The sequence below is a fragment of the Mytilus californianus genome, unplaced genomic scaffold, assembly GCF_021869535.1.
Source record: "Mytilus californianus isolate M0D057914Y unplaced genomic scaffold, xbMytCali1.0.p SCAF_7, whole genome shotgun sequence".
In the NCBI taxonomy this organism is placed as follows: domain Eukaryota; kingdom Metazoa; phylum Mollusca; class Bivalvia; order Mytilida; family Mytilidae; genus Mytilus; species Mytilus californianus.
This window is the reverse complement of record NW_026262723.1, coordinates 17321589-17345983: the sequence shown is the minus strand read 5'-3', so window position 1 is coordinate 17345983 and position 24395 is coordinate 17321589. Positions and strand designations below refer to the sequence as shown.

General features: G+C 32.1%; 1 protein-coding gene across 1 annotated transcript; it reads right to left on the bottom strand.

Moving 5' to 3' along the window:
- Positions 1 to 700: 700 nt before the first annotated feature.
- Positions 701 to 12768, bottom strand: LOC127709301 (uncharacterized). Its single transcript, XM_052214768.1, has 5 exons — positions 12272 to 12768; positions 7408 to 7521; positions 6060 to 6200; positions 4643 to 4758; positions 701 to 2954 (listed from the first exon to the last, which is right to left on the bottom strand). The coding sequence occupies exons 1-5, from the start codon at positions 12504 to 12506 to the stop codon at positions 2580 to 2582; spliced, it is 981 nt and encodes a 326-aa protein (XP_052070728.1). The 5' UTR covers positions 12507 to 12768; the 3' UTR covers positions 701 to 2579.
- Positions 12769 to 24395: the final 11627 nt, after the last annotated feature.

The following is a 24395-nucleotide window of genomic DNA, read 5'->3' as shown; positions in this document are numbered from 1 at the left end:
GAGATGATTTCAGCTTCCCAATTGTGAACTTTCCATTTCTATGTAGCAACATTCCAGCAGCGCCTGCATACGGAGTATATATCTCCCAATTGATACGATATTCCCGGGCTTGTGTTTCCTATCATGATTTCCTTGATAGAGGATTGCTGCTCACAAGGAAGCTATTAAGCCAAGAGTTCCAAATGGTGAAGTTGAAATCATCCCTTCGTAAATTTTACGGACGCCTTCACGAGTTGGTTGACCGTTATGGAAAACCGTTTCACAGATGATATCGGATATGTTCCTTATTTCGTAACTACAATACCCTTCCCTTTTCACGAATGTGACTTACCGAATTAGACTATTTACCGGATTTGTAATAACATAAGCAACACGACGGGTGCCACATGTGGAGCAGGATCTGCTTACCCTTCCGGAGCACCTGAGATCACCCCCAGTTTTTGGTGGGGTTCGTGTTGCTTAGTCTTTAGTTTTCTATGTTGTGTCATCTGTACTATTATTTGTCTGTTTGTCTTTTTATTTTTGGCCATGGCGTTGTCAGTTTGTTTTCGATCTATGTGTTTGACTGTCCCTCTGGTATCTTTCGTCCCTCTTTTAAATTAGCTATAACACACATGTACAGGGATTATGTGGCGATGGACATAGAATTTATAATATTCAATTAAGGACAAAAACGCACAGAACAAAAACATAAAAACAATTAGGAGTTCGTACAGTTTTATTGCTTTTATAGATTATACATTTATGAAAATAATTATGATAAAAACGATAAAACGATATGTATGTTTGAAAGTTAACAGCTGAAAATTTTGGAGAAAAGATTTTCCCTCTCCCCCATTCCAAAAAAGAAATCTAAAAATGTTCACTGCTTTAAATTGGAATGCATAAAAAGAAGACACCCTTAAACTGATGTCTTATTTAAAATTGTTTGAATTCATAACATGATGTTGCATTTAATCCTAGTCCTTTTAATTACTCGAATTAGAATTAACACACATGTATTCATGTATTTGTTTTTTTTTTGTAAAGCTGTGTTTATTAATCATGTGGACTAGAACTCGGGTAATGACGTATTCTATCTTATTTGATGAATTTTGGAATGAGACACCAGTTTTGAAATATCAAACATGTACTATTGCTTACAAGAAGGCAGTGTCGGAAATACTGTTGCAGTATAATATATATTATATACAAAATGAATGATCATGTAATGTCGATAAAAAGACAATTATATAATTTTCATAAAATAAACATATAACTTTGAAAAAAAACATTATATACTTTGTGAGTAAAATTTTTATTTAATGTAAAATACTTTTCACTGTCTTTATCAGAGACATATATATACTCGAATTTGGTAACTGCAAAATTGCGTCAAAATCTCGTTTTTGTTACCAAAAGTGTCAACTAGGTCGATTTTTAAACGATTTTAAAAAATCTAAAAATATTAATTTTTTATTTTAATATATAGACATTATTGAACGATGGAAATGGAAGTGTTTTGGTATCGTTTTCCCACTTTTAATATTAAAGAATTGATACAAACTGTTTTCTGATCTCGGGTTAAATATGTCTCTGATATTACAATGAATACATGCAGCAGTATGTGATTATTTACAGCAGTTGTCATATTTGTGTAATAAGTGTTTTTAAAACACATACAAGAGTATAAATGTATTGTTAAGATACACAAATTAAAATGCATAGACTAAAATCAATCATTATTTACGGATAATGGTAAATTTAAAAATATTTATTTAAATGAAGGGCCCAGGAGAAAGAAAAATCGTAATTAATCGAAAACCTATCAATTGGAAGAAAACAGGAAATAAATTCAAATGTATTGCTGGAATAACTGGAAACCAAAATTTTTTGACCAACGAATATACATATTTAAGTGCTTTGTTTCTTTTATATTTTTATCCATGTCAGATGACTTAGCTTAGTGTAAAATTTACTAATTTTTGTTGTCAATTCAGTATCCTTATTTACCTAGAGTTATACTATGTTTTCCAAACTCGCAAGTCCGTACTGAAATCGTGTTTTCTTACGATTGTTTAACTTTGGATTGAATGGTATAAAAAAGAAATATATGTACACAGCCATGTATATACATGTACTATAAAATCTTACAAAAATATAATTAAAATATGGCATTAACAAAGGTAAAAGAATATTATGCTGGTTTTCTTCACTGGCCCTAATCTCATTGTATATGAAAACAGTTCATCTAAAAAATATATTACACCATTGATTTGACCTGGCCGAGCAATTTGAGCTGATAGAGAATTACTAAAATGCCTAGTCATTAAGTTATGTCCAGCCAAGAGGAATGTATTAAGTAATATGTAAGATGTGCTCGTGATTACAACATGGTTTGCCGTAAGACAATCTGTCGACCAATATCCTTACATGTATGGTTTTCTCTGCATAGTTGAAGTGGTAAATACTAGCAAGGATGTTAGAACGCACTTTGTAGTTTATGAATAAAAGCTAGATTCCAGACAAATATCTACGGTATATATTGAAAAATCACGCATATAAATGCACCATAGCGGATGTCTCCCGCCAACGATAATTTAACTCCACGACCAGTATGGCATAGGTTGCAACTGTCGTCCATTTTCCAGGTCTTGTACATATGGACCGGGTGGATAAGCCATTGGTGGTGGGGGAACTGGATATCCTTGTCCTGGGTATGGGTATGCTCCTGGGTAGGGACGATCCATCTGAGGAGGGAAGGCTCTGTTGTCGTATCCATTGCCCATTGCGTAATCTTGTCCACGCCCACGTGATGATGACTTATCGAGGTATTCACGGTCTTCGTAGCGTTCATCGCCTACGTAAAATCCGGCAATGACGTAAAAGATAGCGGTGATAATGGCACATCCGACACCAACCCACCCCAAAGCATATGACCAATCGTAATCACTGTCGGTATTAATTTTTATGTCCTGAAATTAGAAAAAAATATATATCAAGAGGCATTTGTACTTGTCAAGTTCATCTTGAACATAGCAATAAGTCAGCAAACAATGCAGCAGCACGACTTTAAAGAGCTACTTCTTAACCATAAAATTGTCTATTTCATTCAAACGTTTATCATGTCATGATAACAAAAGGGGTATTTTGCCTACTAATGATACTACTGGGGGATTTTGAATCTTTTTTCTGGTCTTGGTTCGATTTGCATGGTAAATTCTTTTTAAGTATTTTATGAGTCTCTGCGAATTATCCGAAAATGTTTTCCCGCATTATGTGTTTAATTTAAAACTTATCTGTCGATACAAGGTGCTTAATTGTTACAACACCGCCTATATTCGTTATCCACAAATGAGAAACTAATCGACGACATAATTTAGAGATCAATATGTAGCCTTTAATAATTGATAAATATAAAAATACGGAGATGAGGTATGATTCCCAATGAGACAAACAACCACAAAAGTTCAAATAAAGTGGATGTAAGCAATTATAGGCAACCGTACGGCCTATAACAATGAGAAAACCCCATACCATATAGTCGGCTATAAAAAGGCCCAGACATGACAAATATGAAACAATTTAATTGAGAAAACTAAAGGCCTAATTTATAACAAAACAGTTAACGAAAAACAAATATGACAGACAGATGGTCTGCACAGTTTTTCAAGCTCTAAAATCGTCCGTTATCGCGAAAAGTATGGAATACGTTTATAACAGAGTATGACAGGCTATCACAGATCTGACATCTGAACCATATTCCCAAAATGACAAAAAAGACCAACAAGATATATAAAAGAAAACCTCTTAAAATTATGATCGATTGGCGTGTAACGTACAGTGGAAAATATTACATGCAAATCAGGACGAGAACATGGCAATGTGGTTTGATTAGAAACCCTGCTTTGTACTAAATTGTTATCCTGAGCCGGATTTTTTAGCATGCTAGTTAACAAGGTAGCTGTCAGCAGGAAGACATGTCACCCTTCCATGACACATAACTCTTACTTGGAGTCTATCAGTCTCCTAAATTATGCGTGCTCAGAGGAAAAGCAACAAATACCTATTTCAAATACTTCGTTTTGAACAGGCTGGGGACATGCGGCTAGGTTTATTTTGTATTTTGAGATTTTGACAGTTTTCTTCCTTTATAGCTCACTGTCTCTTTTACTTATTCTCTTCATCGATTGGACATAAGGCTACCCGTAAAGTTCTCTGTACTTTTTTTTTAAAATTTTGCCTCTGGACTATCCTGATGAGGTTAATCTAGGAGATCAGCAATTGCAGTATGTTTGACTTTCGTTTGAAACCATAAAAGTTTAGAAACCTAGACAGACATTCAGTACGAGCTGAACAAAAGGCGTAATCCCACACCTTTGGTAAAAGATAATACTAATAGAAATTCTAAATTTACGAAGAATAACTAAAAAATATTTTATGTCTGATCGGAACAACAACGGATAAGTAATATAGGTATGTTTGTTGATAAATTACTTGCGAAAAGTAATTTTTTTCATAACTCATTTTGCAACTCTCACCTCTCCAAATAAAGCCATGCACAAAAAATTAATACGACTGTTTCTTTAATTCTTTGAAGACTTGTATAGATATATTAACATTCGCAGTTAAAAGGAAACATTTTTTTCAAAAATAAACTTACGTCAGCCCACGATTGGTAGAATATCATTTTACCACCATCTAAAGTATCTGTTATTTTTCTTTTTTCAAGATATTCGGCTCCATGGAAAAATGCCATTCCTCCAGCTACGAAAAATGCTGTAAAATATAAAAAAAAATTATTGATTACGAAAATATACGATTATAACCACTACGGTTGAACATGGAAATAACATGGTACAAAGGAGAGAAAGACTATTGACTAAAAGGATATACAAAACCATGTTATTGGAAAAAACCATCTTGTTATAAATTTATACAATTATTGTCTGTTCATAACAATAAAAAGCTGAACAATCTAGGTAAATACCTTTATTTAGCTGATAAGATTCGTTATTCATAATATAATGCTCATATTTCATTATTTATATTATTTGTTGTCATTCTCCGTCGATGATTCAATATTTCAAAGTGTTTGTAATTGTAAAACAGATATGTAATTTAATCACTGATGCTATTATATTTGCACCTGTAAATTCTAGAAGCTGTATTGCTTTTGAATAAAAGACTATCATTATTGTTTAATCTTGTAATAGGTGCAGTATTTCAGTATCCTCGGCTTTCAAATTTTTACCAGTTTGGTAATGAACATGTCTTTCAGTTTGTTATCTAATATAAATGCCGGATGTCTATGTTATTAACATCTATCCCAAATCCTCTTTTATACATATGCGCTTAACTATCAAAAGCATTTATATAACAACTTATCAACTAAGAAAGCTAATAAGCTTGCTGTTTTTATAGTTTCATGACAATTTACCAACTAAGAAAGCTAAGAAGCTTGCTGTAAAAGTTTCATGACAACTTACCAACTAAGAAAGCTAAGAAGCCCGCTGTAAAAGTTTCATGAAAACTTACAAACTAAGAAAGCTATATTATAGTTTTTTATATAGATTAGACCGTTCGTTTTCCTGTTTGAATGGTTTTATACTAGTCATGTTTGGGGCCCTTTATAGCTTGCTGTTCGGTGTGGGCCAAGGCTCCGTGTTGAAAGCCGTACTTTGACCTATAATGGTTTACTTTTACAAGTTGTGACTTGGATGGAGAGTTGTCTCATTGGCACTCATATCACATCTTCTTATATCTACGAAGCCCGCTGTAGAACTTTTATGACGATTTACCAACTAAGAAAGCTAAGAAGCCCGCTGTAAAAGTTTCATGAAAACTTACAAACTAAGAAAGCCAAGAAGCCCGCTGTAAAAGTTTTATGACAACTTACCAACTGAGAAAGCTAAGAACCTGCTGTAAAAGTTTTATGACAAATTATCAACTAAGAAAGTTAAGAAGCCTGCTGTAAAAGTTTTATAACAACTTACCAACTAAGAAAGCTAGGAAGACTGTTGTATAATTTTTATACCGACTTACCAGCTAAGAAAGTTAAGAAGCCCATGACAACTTACCAACTAAGAAAGCTAAGAAGCCCGCTGTAAAAGCCCATTTCGATCGTCTGCTGCAACTTAATGGAATTAATCCAACAATAAATGTAACCAGGATTAAAAATAGTCCGACTGCGATGAAAGCTATGCAGGATCTAAGTAAATCTAAAAAATAGAAAATATCAATACTAATCGTAAACAGTCTAAATAAAAAAAAATGTAGTATTTCAAAACTAATGTGAATCAGTTTACTCGACCAATCAGAAAACTCTGAAATTTTACACGAGTTGTCTAACTTGTATTTCCACTGTATCGAACAATAACGATAACTTTGACTGTAATCCAAAATTAACGACCAATATTAGCTATATAAGACCAATCCCAATTTGATCTTTACCCGGACTGTTTTAGATTATTCTTATTTTGAATTTGTCGGCTATGGTACAAACTTGGTGCTGTATACTTCGCATGTTATGCTTAAGGATATTCGCTACTATGTTTCAAAATAACAAGCTTTTTAAAAGACTATTATAAATTGATAGTATATAAATAAAGGAACTGAAAAAGCAGAAAAGACTTAGGGTCCGTGCGCTTGGTTTAGAGATATAAGCCATTGAAAATTTGGCGGGAAATAATTCTTTCTAGACTTTTCTTACATTTAACATTGGCACCCTTTTTCTTCAAAAATTATGAAAAAATAACAAGGATTTTATAGAATTTTCAAATATGGCTTTTTAAACTATTAGTAATAAATTTATAAAAAGAAAAGTATGGGTTAGCGGGGAAATTTTTTTTATGACACTACATGGATAAAAACCAGAGGATTCTGAATATCTGGCAAAAATTCAAAAACAAGAGGAGCGAACATCCTTAAATTCATTTCAGTACTTCATGTGCCAAGTATAGTTCACATTGTGTCAAATACAGGTCAGACTATTTGTCAATATATATATATACAGTGCTTTAAGTATGGTTTAGCAGTCTTAAGTACAGTATATACCCGTTTAGACAAAAAAAAAAACAACATTTGATCAAATCTGGTATCCGTTGTTCAACCTCTAGCAGTGCGCATTGTTCAATTCAGCTCTAACGAGGTCATTTGGAGAAAATGTGCGAATGATAAAATATCAATATGTGTATGACGTCAATGCTTTTACACTTATTCTACACAGCTGTGAAATTTTTGAAAAAACATGAGAACGAGGAAACAACTGACATTGTTTTTTTTTAAAAGCAGTGAACAATTTGTAGAAAAGGGCACAGCGAGAAAAAGGTGCAAATAGATAAAAAGGTGCGAATGATGAACAAGCTATATTTGTTTGAGTGCAGAATTAACATATCAGTAAAAATATGTTTAATTTTTAAAACTTACGTATTCTAGATATATAATGATTCGTTAGACTATCTGCTGTAGCATCTGGGATATCTAAGTCTACTTTAAAACATTCCCCGTCGGACACATCAGCTGTCTGGGCTGACAAAAAGGCTGTAAAACAATAACAAACAATTAAAATATGTAAAACTATGCATAAAGCTATGTATTATCTATATTTGTTTGGTAGCAAGTCAAATGTTTAAAACTTCCTTCTAGCAAGCAAGCAAGAAATACACTCAAAAAGAAAAGCACACTCAAATACTAAACAAGCCTGCTTGGTGCCATTTTTAGCAGAAAAACATTTGAACATTGATTTTATATCTTGCCATTTTATTAACATATGCCCAGAATTTAAACGAATAGCAAAAACCACAACTCTTATTTACAATATAAACATAATAAGATGTGGTGTTCTTGCCTTAGAGACAACTATCCACCAGTGTAAATTACATGTAGCTGTTCAGTGTATAATGAATTCATGTGTATGAAACAAATTCAAATATATAGTTACTTTTTTTACATTCAGAAGCTTTGTAGCTCTAAGTTCTTACCAAGTAAACGACTAACAAAGTATGAATTGATTTATTATGAACTTCAAGCCCCAAATTGGGTTGTAATTTTTTTTTAAATCCCATTATTTCCTTCAAGATTTTTAACAGGCAAAATAGCACTTCACGAAAAAATTACCCTGATAATGTTATTCTATGGCAATTGCTAGGGAATATTTTTAGCGAGTTTGAGTAGTTTTTGTCTCTGTATTGAGTTGTTAGAAATATTAGATTATTTATATAAAGTTTTGATTGGACGATATAAAGAACAATTGTCCAAATTATCCATATAATATCACAACTGGACATTCAGCAATCAGCGTGCATTGTAAATATGAAGAAGGACAACCGATATAACATTAAACGGACGGAAAGTCAGCACTGAAATCAAAGGGATATTACTAGACAACTTATAGGCGAGATGGGCGACCAGATGATTAAAAGAGGTGAGCGCTGTCACGGAATAGAGGTTCCTTCATAATGTAAGTTCCAAATGGAAACAATATTCTGGAATATTATTTCCACTGGAATAAATATTACAGTAAATGTTCCCAACGGAATAAATGGTATAGAATATTTGTTCCAACGTTGACAGGCGCAAGGACTAACGACAAATCAGAGAAGATTGGAATACACAAACATGGTGATGTAACCATAACAATGCTCTATGTGAGACTATGTACACAATGATAAGGATAAAATTGAGAATGGAAGAGCCTAGGTCCGTGACTGGTGATAATAATATGAATCTTCATAGATAGGTCCGTAGCCCGAGGCAATTTACATTTCACATTTTGACATTTTGAAAAGTTACAATTTTAAGATATAATACACTATATTTGACACTTCTGTGATATAATAAACCAATACATGTAGCATCCAAGATGTCGTGCGAGGTTAATCTTTTTGTCAAATCATTACTAAAGAACCGGAAGATCAATGGAGATCACCGTAACATTGCATTTGCTTGTGTAGTATGTAAGTTCACTGTATTAATTTGACATAACCTCGTTTCATGTATATACAAGGTATTCAACTGAATAAACTGCGTATCGTGGTTTGATAATTCCGGTTACTAAAGTTTCGTTTCAGATGGGAAGAGCACTACTTTTTATTATGATAAAGTTCATTACATTCTAATAAAACGCGAGATCTTCCTCTTTTGAATGTAACACAATTCCTTAGCATTCTTCTTTTTAAAGATTTTGCATATCAGATTTCGGGAGAATAATGAAATCACTCAACAATATCTTGGCAAAGCTGAACATGAACTAGGAGATCTTATTACTCCGCTGATACATATTTATATTTATTAATGCATCCACGTTTTAAAAAAAATCATTTTGTACTACCTATATAATTTTTAAATATGCTTTTATTTTAAATCGAAGATTTTCAGTATGAGGGTCTGGATGGGGGAGGGGGCCTTCATTTCTCAATTATATAAACTTTATGTCATTTTTCATTATTCGATATAATTTAGAACCCCATAATTCTCTATTCTATTTGTTCCCTATATTCTCTTTTCTATTATTTGTTCCCCATGTTCTCATTTCTATTATTTGTTCCCCATGTTCTCTGTTCTTTATTTATTCCTCTATTCTGTAAACTCCATCTAGACCCTCATAACAATTCTTTAATGTACCAATTGTTCATTCAGTGATCGGGATAATGTGGTAAGGGTTGAGTACCTAAGTACCAGAAATGATTGATATAATGTATAGAAGTGGAACAGATAATCCTGCAACAATAGTCCATTTTCAATTTCTAATTTTATCTTGTCCATATTGTAAAACCATGCGTACGTGTAATTAAGCGATATGTGAATGTTTAGTTTGGTTTATTTGTGTTGTTGGAATTTATGTCCAATGATTGTAATAGAAAAACAAAGGATATGGGGTATCCTTCCATGACACAAAATCAGTACATGGACGGCAAAAAAACCAAAAAAAAAAACAACACCCACAAAAAGCAAAGGAACAGCGCTTTTAACCCATTTTAGTTATACATTCTACCATCAAGTCGTAATGTAGACTTACAATACTATAGGATGAACAACGGTATATATAGTATCCATTTTAACCTGTTAAGCAAACAACAATCAATTCATAAATTCATTTTAACTTGCTATACAGACATGAACAATAATTGTTTCTTATGTTATGCACTTATAGGTACATATGAACTATCCTTTTCAATGTTTCCTTGGAGATCACAAACACATTAACAGCTTAGCTATTGAAAAGACTAAATTTTACACATTTTTCTTTGATCGAAACTTTTACGTCATAACTTGAACTGTACTGTCAAATAATTAATTTTCTTTTGAAGAATTATGTAAAATAGGAGGTTACTTTTATAACTTTTTGCAAAGAATTTGTTTAAATAAAGGAGTTGGTCGTCTCAAATTTCTGTTAAGCCGGTTTCGATGCACAAACACCAAATAAAAAGTTCTCTTCGTCTTAAATAGGGTAACAGGTTACTTGTACGCCCACAACAGTCTATTAATGTACTTCTTCTCTATAATTTAAATTTATCTAATACATGTAATAAAATACATATCTACCAAACCGCGTAAGGCCATTAATTGAAATCTTGTCTTAAAATCTTTGTGTGTAAGTAAAAGCTAGTGTCATTCAATTTCGCTTTGTGAAATGAAAAAAAGTGTTGCCAATTAGGTTAAAACTTTGCTATTGCATTCTCTAAAGGTATAATACGCTTGAAAACTTTTTTCATTCTTTTAGGGGTTTTTTTTAATTAAAAAAGGGTAGAACATTGTCTGTTCTGTGGTCGGGTTGTTGTCTCTTTGACACATTCCCCATTTCCATTCTCAATTTTAGATTGTAAAACAAACAAACATGGTGGATAGTTGTCTCATTGGCAATCATACCACATCTTCTTTTTTTTTTTAATATCAGACTTGTTTATATGTGTTGCTGGATTGCTTCTCAGTTGACATTTAGCCACCATCTCCTTATATTCATAAAATTAATTTATGATTAATCCAACCTGCTTAACTGGTGTACGTGACACAATATCTAAAGATCCTCTGTGAAATCATAGAAAAGGGCACTTAATGATATTATTCATTTTCTTAGATGCTGCAAGTTCTTCAGCTATGGACTACAGAGAAAGATCTTAATATACAATGACTTCCCTACTAGCTGTAGTCGACTAAAGCAGATATCTTTGCTGACATAAACCAATATTTGACATTAGAAGATTAGAAGATACTGCATAAGCGGAAGTTATCTATGGATATCATAAATAAGTTGAGAGGCTTTAGTACAAATACTGCTTATCATTATTCGACTTAACAGAAGCTCTTTATAAGTAACTATCATGTTGCATTATTTAGACATTTTTAAGAAGGATTGTAGAGAAAATAGGGTTGAAATTGTTAACTGGAGTGGGTGGACTGATTAAATCTTAGAACACTCAAGCAGACGATACACCCAAATGAACGCGATTTGATTTTAATAGATTCCATAACTATCAAATGCATAAACATTATTGTACAGTACGCATACACCTTGAGTGTAGTTTTACGTTCAACTGCGTCCATACAGCTGACAAGACAATGGCGGGTGGGAGCAAGAAGGTGAACTGTGGTTTATTTTTATCAATAGTACCGCTTAAGTCGACGCTAGGGGCCGTCTTGACCTTGTTGTAGGGTATAAATGATTCGTTCATTGTTGAAGACCCTACATCAACTGTCAAGATGAAGAACAGGAATAAAAGCCCTGTTCATTGATAATTTTCTATGTTTTCAATGTATTGTGTGCGATTTTGTCCCATGTACATTTACTCCATATCCTTTCATTTTCTAATGGTGAAATCAAAAACTTGCATCTTTTTTCCAATTTTCTTGGATTGTGGATTAAACACATATTAATATTATTACGACATCACATTTTTATGAAAGGCAAAGACGTTAATTTCACATATATGTGTATCATATACATAGAAATTAGCCTGGTAGGTATTTGAAAATAGCGAAAATAATTTCACACGAAAATTTAATATCTGAAACCCGTTTTCTATTTACTTTAAATACAGATCGATCAACTTCTAAGTACATTAACCTTAAAATTAACATTTCCAATCGTTCTTTTAAATATGTACTTAGCATGGAAGTAAAATGAATATCTATCGTTAAATTCAAACTTCAAGAATTAATTGAAATTTACAAATTTTCCTTCATTGTAAATTCTAAAGACGTGTTATTATGACTGTATGTACCCGTATTGAACTATACGGTCGCCATTTTGGAAATCAACATATGGGTGGGGTTTATTAATATATATACTCACCATCAGAAGCATTTGGGTAACACTCCCTAAATAATCCACGGTTACGGGAAAACGTGTATCTACCATTAGTGGCTTCAGCATTTTTCACAACGTTTGATAAGTTTTCCCTTTTAACTGTATACGATATCCAATAGTCTGTTGCAAAGGAAATAGCAACAAAAATCAATGTGAGTATTGTAAAACAAGTCCCTGCAACAAGCATCACAGTACCACAAGTGCTCCTAGTAGCTGCCATTTTAAAGAAGCAGATGTCTAATTTCCAAATTCCACAAATTTCCACTCAACGGGTGGAGTCGAAAACCGAAACGCTCTGTTCAAGGTAGTAAAATATTGGATGAAGTCATGTGTCGCAAAGCCTTGTTCTACTTGGCTGAGTTCGTATAAAAGCTTTAAAAGTCTATTTTAAAATAAGTTGAAAGACATTTACACATTTATATATAGTAAATATCCATTGTACTAACATCGCGATTGTAATCTTGAAATTAGAAAGGGATTTCCTACCCATCGGCCATTGTTCAAAATGTCAGGTAACAATTGACTATAATTAAATCAATGACTTTTTTATCCGATTAACAATAAATAATTGATCAATTAAAGCCAATCCGAGATTTATGAATCAATAAGCCGATAGGTGTGGAAATCCTCTACAATTACTCAATATGTTGTCGAACAACTAATGATTTTATTGTTTACAAACAAACAAAATAGCGGAATGTAAACAAAAGTGTGGATTAAAAGTAATCTTCATTATACTATTTAGCAGCTTTAGCAATTCTTTGTATTCAAATTCTTACAAAAATGTATAAAGATCAAGCCGTGTAGCAATTTAAATATGCAAGTTAATTAAACATTCATTTAGTACCGTCTTAAAATTTGAATGTCAAAACAGCTTATTTCCATGGGAATTTTATTTTAATTTATGTTAGATGATAATTATACGTGTCACCGGAGAGTATGATTCCTTCTAGAAAATCACATCGTCTCCTCCAGTACTCGAAGCCGGGATCTATGTGTCTCAAGCTAGCGCTCTATTGACTGAGCTTAAAAAGTACTTCCCTAACTTGAATGATAAATTCTTCGTATCCTTTCTTTTCCAATCTTCAAAAAAGAGTTAAATACTACCTTCACTCTCTTTTAAAGAAACTTTATTGAAAACTGAATAGTCATTGTCCATGAACTTATGATAGTTAAACATGTAATAAAAGTGACGGAAAAGATATATCTTATTTCCAATATCTCTATTGGCAAAATACACGCATTTTTACGGAGCCTTGTTGGTCTCATACAGACAAAGAGTTGTGTTTGTTTTAAGTCAAGCGCTGGAAATGTAAAGTCTAGCGCTGTAGATTCAAATTCAATCTCTGGAGATGTAATTATAAAAGTACAGCACTCGAGATTTTAAGTCCAGCGCTAGAGATGTAAAGTCAAGCGTTGGACATGTAAAATACAGCGCTTTAGATATAAAGTCAAGCGCTAGAGATGTAATGTCCAGCGCTTTAAATGTCAAGTCTAGCCCTGTAGATATATAAAATGTCTAGCGCAGTAGATTTAAAGTCCAGTGCTATAAAGAAATAATTTAGAAACTGCCTGCTGTTTCATGGCGAAATCTTACCAAGATTTTATAGCGAAAGAGACAAAACCGTTGTTATCGAAGAGAAGAAAATGTTGTTCAACAATCACCTAATAAAAGATCATTATGAGGATCTTGATGTTACATAATTATCTGAAACGTAGTAATTTTCTTTCATCAGATTTTTATAGTACTACATGTGGATAGTTTGGGGGTGAAGTCCTAACAAGTAAGCTTGCTCATGGATAATAGTTATTTTCCCTCCAAATCGATAGGCAAGGATGCCGACAAACTGGACCTGTCAAAGTTTTATGGCATTATTTAAATAACAGCAGATGATACATCATTGATATTAGATAGCTCGCCAGAATCGCTCGATGCATCTCTTCGTGTTCGCCAATTGTATGCTGAAATCTCGGGACTTAAGATTAATATAGAAAAAACAAGTGTTATTTGGATAGGTAGCAAAAAACATAGCCAGGATCAAATTTGTGTAAAATGGGGATTGAAATGGGGCTTCAGTACATTTAAGCTCCTTGGAATTACTTTTTCAGTCGACCTAGATAGAATGATTAATTTAAATTATAGGCCAGTTTTAGATAATATAGATAATACTTTGAAAAAACGGTCAAAACAGTATCTCACCCCCTTTGGAAAGATTGCCATTTTAAAAACTTTGGTCATATCTAAATTAAATCATCTGTTTCTATCTATCCCTAGTCCAGATGAGAATATGTTACGTAATTTAACAAATAAAATGTATGCTTTTATCTGGGATATAATAAACCTGATAAGGTCAAGCGAGATCTTTTATGTCAAGATTATTATATGGGTGGTTTAAAAATGCTAAATTTAAAAGCATTTATACAGGGATTGAAACTTACATGGGTAAGACGGCTGTATAATTCGAATTCAAAGTGGGTGAGATTAGTCTCTATTGTGGAGCAAATAAATTTTAGTGAACTAAGTTATATTGGGCCTATTAAAAGGTCATCAAATAAATTTTGGCAAGAGGTTTTTGATGCTTGGAAAACCCTTAATCAAATTAGAAAACCAAGATGTATTGACGAAATTCTATCTTATTCTTTATGGGGGGTAGAAAACATTAAAATTGGTGGTTCAAGAGTCTACAATAAAAACTGGGCAAAGGCTGGAATTTGGACAGTGCATGACTTGTTAGATTATCAGGGCAAAGTTATGTCATTTCAAAATTTCCAACAATTATATCAATTTAGGCCAAATATTTTACATTATTATGGAATAGCACACTCGCTTAATGAGTGGTTAAACACGATCAATATTGAAATAAAAGAGTGAAAACATTCAAGCAATACTACCTTTTAACAAAAGCATCTTCTTTGAATCAAAAAAAGGTTCAAAGGACATGTACAAAGTATTGAATGAGAAATATATTACTTTTGCTGCAAAGGAAAAATGGGAGAACCATCTTAATATGACTGGTATTAACTGGAAAAAAATACACACTTCGTGTACAAAATATACTAGAAGCACTAAGCTTTGCTGGTTCCAATATAGAATTATACATAGAATTTTAGGAACTAATTCACTACTTTACAAGATGAAAATAAATAGTAGCAACATATGTTCATTTTGCAAAGAAGGACAAGAGACCATAGAACATTTATTTTGGAGCTGTCCGATGGTCGCCAGTCTCTGACATGCACTAAACATCAGGATTTTTGAAATGACAAATATTGAACTGCCTTTGAATATTATGATTATTCTATTTGGTATCTACGAAAATGTTAAATTGAATTTTGTTAAAAATGAGATTATTCTGCTTTCAAAATACTATATTTACCGAACAAAATTACAAGAAGTTTTGCCAAATTTAAATGCTTTAAAAAACTATTTAAAGGAACACTTGAACTTAGAAAAATACATTTCATTTAAAAACCTCTCTGTAGATAAATATAACAAATACTGGAGTCCCTGGGCCCCTATTATAGAATAAGTAATAAATGTCGAATTTTGATTGAAACACCACTAAAAGATATTGCAAGAACAAATAAGATTCCAATGTTATAAGAAAATTATTTATTTTCAACCTATTGTAGCACCATCATATATGCAATTGTTGTTTAATTTATTTAATACTTCCTTTGTGTGAATATGCCATTCTGTATGCCTTTGTTCATACATGTTGTGCTAGTCTATTTGTTACAATAAAGAAAATTCATTATAAAAAAAAAATATTTAAATAACTTTGCCTTAGGTAAAGTATATTGGTTTTTGTTTTGGCACTGAATGTTTTTCATTGATCACTCTGTCCAAATTTAATGTTTACACAATACAGGTATAGATAAAGTTATTCCATAGAGGGCAAAACTGACTAGCCAGCTAGATTCTTCACGGTCAAATATTCAGATATACTTTTTTCATGTAGGTAAGTTCTCCGACTTTAATCCAGGCTTTTGGATCACCAGTCTAGATGCAAAGGCAATCAAAACGAACAGTAAAATCATAAATTTATATATCATTACCAAACTCCATTTAAATATAAGACCTAAGAAGGTGAGTTTTGCTATCTAGTTTGACAGTGAATGCTATTTCTATCCTCTCGAATAAAAAGATACAAAATAAACTGTTAAATTAAATACAGAGATATTTCTCCTTTTTTGTTATTTTGATATTAAAATGCAAATGTTGAAATTAAATAAGAAATACTTTAACATGAAAGTTATGCAAAATATTCAAGGTCAATGAACCGTGACTGGAGGAGCAGGGCCAAATAGTCTCCATGGAAATGAGATGTGCCAATGCTAATACAATTGCATACCAAATACCATTGACCTACCATGAGTGGTTCCGAATAAACTGACCTAATCACAAACTAATACATTGTACATCATCACGGTAAAATACGCAAAACCTTCAAACTCAATAGACCTTGACTGAGGGGGCAACGCCAAATATTCTCCATGGACATGAGATGTGCCAATGCTAATACAACAGCATACCAAATATCATTGACCTACCACTATTCGTTCCCCATAAACTGACCTAATCACAAACAAATATATGTAAAATGAGCAAAAAGTTCAGTCAATAGACCATGACTGAGGGAGCAGGGCCAAATAATCTCCATGGACATGAGATGTACAAATGCTAATACAATAGCATACCAAATATCATTAACTTACCACTATTGGTTCCCTATAAACTGACCTAATCACAAATACTAATTTTGTGAGTACCCAATCCTCCAAAACTTTTAAGAGTGAAATAAAACTGGTTGTGTAAAATCACACAATAAATAAACTTTCAATTCGGATTATTATATAAAGAGGCGTGGCCAATTCACCATTATTTATATCACAGTCAATTAAGCTATCTTTATGCATTTGTAATTCAGTCGGATGTTCAGAAAAATAAGCCACACTTTTACTTCAATGAACCTCAAAGTCTGTTCTAAAAGCTGTGATACTTCGAAATTTAGTTAAGACTCGCATATCTTTCGAAAATGACCCTTTTGCGTTAAATAAATATTTGGGAAATAGGCCCTACTATTTTGTCATCATGCGCATGTGTGAACATCATGGACGTAATTTTTTTGGCTCGTTAAAAAATTAACGAAATTTACAAAAATGAACTTTAAAATTATATTGTGAGAATTAATTCTAGTGAATATACAAATGAACTGACTTTTTATACTGTATGAATTCAAAAAAGGATGGAAAAGGGACTCGAAAAAGGAAGAATTCGAAGGGTCAAAATATCAGCGGTGAGAAACCACAAAAACAAACACAAAAGAGTAGTACTCACAACGTTAAAAATGTAAATAAACAATCGGTAGCAGTACATAACAAAACCAATCCTATATTAACTTCTACTATGACCTCTTATGACTCTTGTCAAATGATACAGGGAAAACAAAATATGCAGCACTATATTCAGCCTCAACAAAATTTCTCATCTCCGGTTTTTCAACAGATGTCTCCTATGTCAGGATATTATCCCGTACCCTCTCAGAGCCCGAGTCACTCGATGCCCCCGCCAATTATGCAATCCACTTTAAATCAAGGCAGCGAATCTGGTGATAAAATAGACTTTTTGGTTCAGAAAGTTGACGAAATATTTAAAAAACTGTCATGTATTGATGAATTAACCAAAAAGATTGGAAATTTTGAAACCAGTGTAAATAATTTGACAAAAACTGTTGAGAAAGCTTCAAAACGAATTGATGAAGTTGAAAAAAGTATGGAGTTTATGAACCAAAATTTTGAAAGTAGTAAATCTGAGAGTGAATATCTTAAAACAACAATCACGGAAATTAAAAGTGAACACGGTGAAATGGTTAACGGTTTCAATTGTCTGAGGGCTGATATAGACGAATTACATGAGCGACATGTAGATCTACAAATAAGGTCTATGAGGGAAAACCTTGTGTTTTCGGGTATACCAGAACATTCTGAAAATGAACAATCAGAGCAAACTGAAGACATTATAAAAGACTTTATGAAAACAGAAATGAAAATGGATATGATAGTCGACTTTCAGCGCGCACATAGGTTTGGAAAAAAATCACAAATTAAAATCGACGACAGAGACACTTATACGACCAGGCCAATAGTGTGCAGATTTAAAAATTTCAAAGATCGCGAATTGGTCAGATCTTTTGCTCGCCAGCTCAAAGGTACCAAATTTGGGGTGAATGAACAGTTCGCAAAAGAGGTTAATGACCGCCGCAAACTTCTTTGGCCATATTACAAGGAGGCAAAAAAACAAGGACAGAAAACGCACTTTAAACGAGACAAATTGTTTATTGACGGCGAAGAAATTGGACCCCCTACTGATCGTCACATGGAAGCAGACAAACAGCGACATGAAACAGAAGGTGTACGACAGAAAGAACCATCCCGCCGAGGTCCTCAACAGAACAACGACCGTACCCGTGGAGCCCCTCACAGACGTGGAAGACGAAGATAGGTAAACCGTGGAGGTTTAACGGACAATTTAAATTATAGTTTAAATCACTCAGATAGAACTGGCTCTCACACTAACACTGGTATTAATTCTAATCATGTAAATAAAAATATCGTTCATTTATTGTCATTAAATGTTTGTGGATTAAAACGAAAACTACTGTATCAAGAATTTAGGGATTTATTAAACTGTAATGATTTATTATGTCTTACTGAAACAAAATTGGACGATTTAGACGAAATTAGTTTTGAAGATTTTACCTTTCATTATAAAAACAGGAAAAAATTTACTAGCTTTAGATCAGGTGGGATAGCTTTAGGCTATAGGTCAAAATATGCAAAATTTATTCATTGTATAGAAACAGATTGTCCATGTGTCGGTTAGTGTATGGAAAGGTATATACTATGAAATTTAGAGCAAGGGGCTTGCCCCGAGCTCTTAATTTCATAGTATATACCTTTCCATACACTATCCAATTTAGCACATATTTACAACTTGAGTAATCCTGTAATTAGTCTATTGATATGTTTTGGCTGACTAGGTGTAGCTCATGTACGTAGTTTTGTAAATCTACTCACTAGCATCATTGTAAAATATTGAATCCAGAATGAAAAGATGGTAGCTGCTGGTGTAAGTATGTTTTTTGACATAAAGCGGTGTTTTACTATTCATGTACTTCTTCACATGGTAAGATGACAAAATAAATTGACCAAAAGCAGGCAATAATTAAATTGCAGTTGAAGCTTTACATTCTTGAAAACATTTTTTCAATTTCACCTAAAAACTAAAACTATAATAAATTTTACACATATAGATAGTTTGCACTGGCGGATCCAAAAAGGGGGAGGGGGAGTTCAGGAGGGGGATGGAAAACGCCCTTTTTGTGATGATCAATGCTTTTGAATGAGGACATACAGTTGGACCCTCCTTTTATCTTAGGTTGGAACCCTTTTAAAAATGACTGGATCTGCCCTGGTATGTACTCATAGGTAGTCTAGTGGATAGTTTACATGCATGAAATATTTGTCACTGGACATTAAGCAACCAATAATCAATCAATTCATGACGAAATATATCAAATTGCTGTAATTTTCCTTCACAAGGTTTCATGGTTCACTCTTTTTTGTGTACAAAGTAATTGCATGGAAGATAAATGATTACAATTTTCAGATGGCGTTGTACTCTAATCAAGGTATAAAAAAAAACATATGTGTTACTCTTTATTTAAATGAAAGAAACTTTTAATCGTCAAAAACATTTTAAGATCCGAAGATTAAATAGTAGGATGTTTAAAAATCAATTTGAAAACTAATTACAAACTATTTAGTTTAATTTGGAACACAGCATTTATTTCAAAATAGCCAGTAGCAATTTTTGTTTTAATATCTTGATTACGATACAATGAAATCTTACCCTTGTGGTCATTCATGCGTAGTTACTTAGTACATGGAAAAAGTATGTACTATGAAAATTAGAAGGCAAATATAAGCAATTTGATTGGACGAGAAGTTGTAAGTATGTGCTAATTGTTTTATGGTTTAGAGTAGATCGTACATTATTAAGAACAGAAGATGATATAATAATGGGTATAGTGTATATCCCGCCTGAAAATACTCGTTATACGTCTGAAAATGCGATGTCAGAAATTGAAATAGAATTTCTTGAATTACAAAAGAATAGTAACTGTATTTTTCTTCTTGGTGATTTCAATAGTCGTACTGCAAATGAACAAGATTTTTTCGATATATCTGATTTCGAAGAACATTTAACTGATTTTATAGATGTAAATGAGTTTAATGACATTCATGTCTTAGACGATCTTAATTTACCAAGAATACGTAATAGTTCTGATACTGTTATTAATACATATGGAAGAAAATTAATTCAATTTTGTAAAAATAATCTCATGTATATTTTAAATGGAAGAGTCGGTAAAGACCGAGTACTTGGTAAACCTACAAGCCAAAGTATTAGTGTAGTAGATTATATATTATGTACTGCTAATATTTTATGCAAAATAGATAATTTTGAAGTTTCTGATTTTTGTAATTTATTCTCAGATATACACTCTCCTTTGTGTTTGTCTTTAACTGTAAATGGTTTTAATAATACACAAGGTGAAAGTAAAGTAATTAATGACAGTAATGTACACATTGGTAAATGGAAACATGAAAAGACAATTGAATACAAAAACAACATTGATGTTGATAAAATAAACGAATTATTGTTAAATGTAATGTCTAAATATGATGATATAAGTTCAGTTGATCAAGGTACTGTAGATGGTATTGTAAGTGATATTACGACTGTACTATTGAGTGCTGCAAAAGACACATTTGGGGTATTTACTAAAAATTTTAAAAACACTGGCGGGAAAGGGAACTTTTCAAACAAAGATTGGTTTAATAAAGACTGTAAAAAAGCTAGACAAGAATTTCGAAAAACCAGAAGACTTTATAAACACTATGGATCTAATTTATTTAAAGAAAGACTTCGACAATCAGAAAAACAGTACAAAAAAGTCATGGACGAGAATATCAAATTATATAACGAAAACTTGCGCACTAAGATGAGAAATATGCGATTCAAAAACCCAAGAGAATTTTGGAAAATTTGGAACAAAGTAAAGCATAAAAACAATTGTAATATCACCACTGAGTCATTGTTTAACTTTTTTAAAGATATAAACAAAAATAATTATAAAGGAGATACTTATGATATTAATAATGATGTTAGCCAAGAATCTTCAAATTCTATGTTAAATGAAAGTATAACAGCTGAAGAAATATTGAAAGCTATAAAACATATTAAAAATAACAAATCGTCGGGTGACGATATGATTGTAAATGAATACATTTCTTCGTCTATTGATTGTATGATTGATATTTATGTGTATATATTTAATATTATTTTTGATTCGGGTATTTTACCCGAGGCATGGATTATAGGTAACGTCATACCAATCTTTAAGAACAAAGGTAGTACTACCGAACCACAAAATTACCGTCCTATTACTCTTTTGTCATGTCTTGGTAAGATTTTTACTTCTATTTTGAACACTAGATTATGTGATTATCTTGATGAATATTCTATTTTACTAGAAAATCAAGCCGGTTTCAGACATGGATATTCAACTACTGATCATTTATTTTCATTATATGCACTATTTGAGTTACTTAGGTTAAGGAAGAAAAAACTTTACTGTGCCTTTGTCGACTTTGAAAAGGCCTTTGATTTTATACAAAGAAATTTTTTATTATTTAAACTTTTAGAGAATAATATAAATGGCAAATTTTTCCGTATTATACAAAATATGTACGAAAATGTAAAATCACGCATTATATTTAACGGTGAAAAATCAGAGTTATTTGCTTGTGAAATGGGTGTAAGACAGGGAAAAAATCTTTCTCCTGCTCTTTTTGCAATATTTTTAAATGATTTACAGCATTTTTTTGAAGGCAAAGATGTACTTGGTGTTAACTCTATTAGTAATGACCTTGAACACGAGTTGACAGTATTTTTAAAAATATTTATGTTATTATATGCGGATGACACTGTAATGTTTTCCGAGAGTAGTGAAGATCTACAAAACATGTTAAATGAATTCTGTGATTATTGTGAAAAATGGCAACTCAAAATAAATATTAATAAGACAAAAGTTCTTATATTCTCCAGAGGGAGACAACCCAAAAATATTAGTTTTTTATACAGAATAGAGAATTAGAAATTGTAACTGATTATAAATACCTTGGTATATTTTTTGCTAGAAGTGGTTCATTTTTAAAGACCCGAAAATATATTTGTGAACAAGCTACTAAAGCAATGTATGGTATATTAAAAAAATGTAGACAAAACAGTTTAACTATAGAATGTCAGTTAGACATGTTTGATAAGATAGTTTTACCTATCCTTCTTTATGGTTCGGAAATTTGGGGATTTGAAAATTTTGATTTGATAGAACGTGTACATTTAAAATTTTGTAAGCTTGTTCTACATTTAAAACAGAGTACACCTAGCTGTATTGTTTATGCAGAATTGGGTAGATATCCTGTTATTCTTAATGCCAAAGTGCGTATGGTTAGTTTCTTATGTAGATTACTGTGTGGTAAAGAAAGTAAAATTTCATGTCTTTTATATAAACTATTGTATATTAATTTTCACAACTATGGTCTTAATTGTAAATGGATATCATTTGTAAAAAATGTTTTTGATACCTGTGGAATGTCAAATATCTGGTTTAACCAACTGTTAGATAAATGGGTAATTAAAAGTATTGAGTTGAAACTTGAAGACCAGTTTTTACAGAATTGCCTAAGCGAAATTAACACTACTCCTAAATGCTTATGTTATAGAATTTTTAAAACTGATATTAAATTAGAAAGTTATTTTTCCAAATTGTCAATATATAATCAATTTTTATTGTGTAAATTTATATTTAGATGTGGAAGTCACCGATTACCTATCGAGACGGGAAGGTGGAATAACATATCAAGAAATGATAGGTTGTGTCATCTTTGCGAATCAAGAGACATAGGTGATGAATATCATTATGTTATGACATGTAATGCTCTAACTCAAGAAAGAAAGAGGTTGTTACCACACTATTGCACTTTTTGTCCAAATATATATAAATATCAACAATTAATGAGCTCTAGTAACTATATTGTTCTTGAAAAACTATGTAGATTTATAAAAATTATAAATGTGAGGGTCACTCCTCCTGGTTAGTTTGTAATTTAAAGTTTATGTCTGTATTGTTCACATGTGCTTTAATATTTAATGTAATTGTTTATACATATATATTCTCTGTAACTATGTAATTTGTAGTTAATGAGAAATAAAATTCAAAATTCATTCATTTTGAGCGATAAAACGGTTACAGATGTAATTGCAGACACTGTTTCATGATGATTAAAAAGTAAGTAGTTGCCATGTGGCCAGCCAAAAACCATAAGCCAAATTAAGACGTGACCAAAAGAAAAAAATGCGCGAGTCTTTCAAGGAAAACGTGTGTTGTCTGCCGTTTCCAAATATATATAAAACATATATGTATAAGCATGTTTTGGTATGGGAAACCCCATAACCACTAAGAGAAAAAATGAAAATAGCAAGCGCGCAACTTCATATCATGAAGAAGAATCTGTGCAGATATGGTGGAATTCTGTAAATCTATTTTCAAGGAATAGTTGTTGAGGATTATTAAATTAATATAACTAGAAATGGAGGTACGGAAAACTATGAAACCAATATAAAAAAAATTAAATAGCAGTGATCATTTTCACAAAAAGTCTTACGACTAAAGTTGATCGTAAATATACTGAATTGTTCATGACTTACGATCAACTTTCGTCGTAAGATCTTTTGTGAAACTGATCACAGATGCACAATGTTCATGTCCTGTAGTAGTATTTGTGAAGTTTGGAGGAATTCTGTCAAGCCATTTTCAAAATGTCGCTATTTAGCAAAGTATAAAACGTAAGGCACAAAAGATGACACAAGACAACAGAAAACTAAAGAGCTTGCAACACGAACCCAATCAAAACACTTGGGTGAACTCATGTGCTCCGGAAGGGTTAGTTGTTCCTGTTCCATTAGTGACCTCGCCAT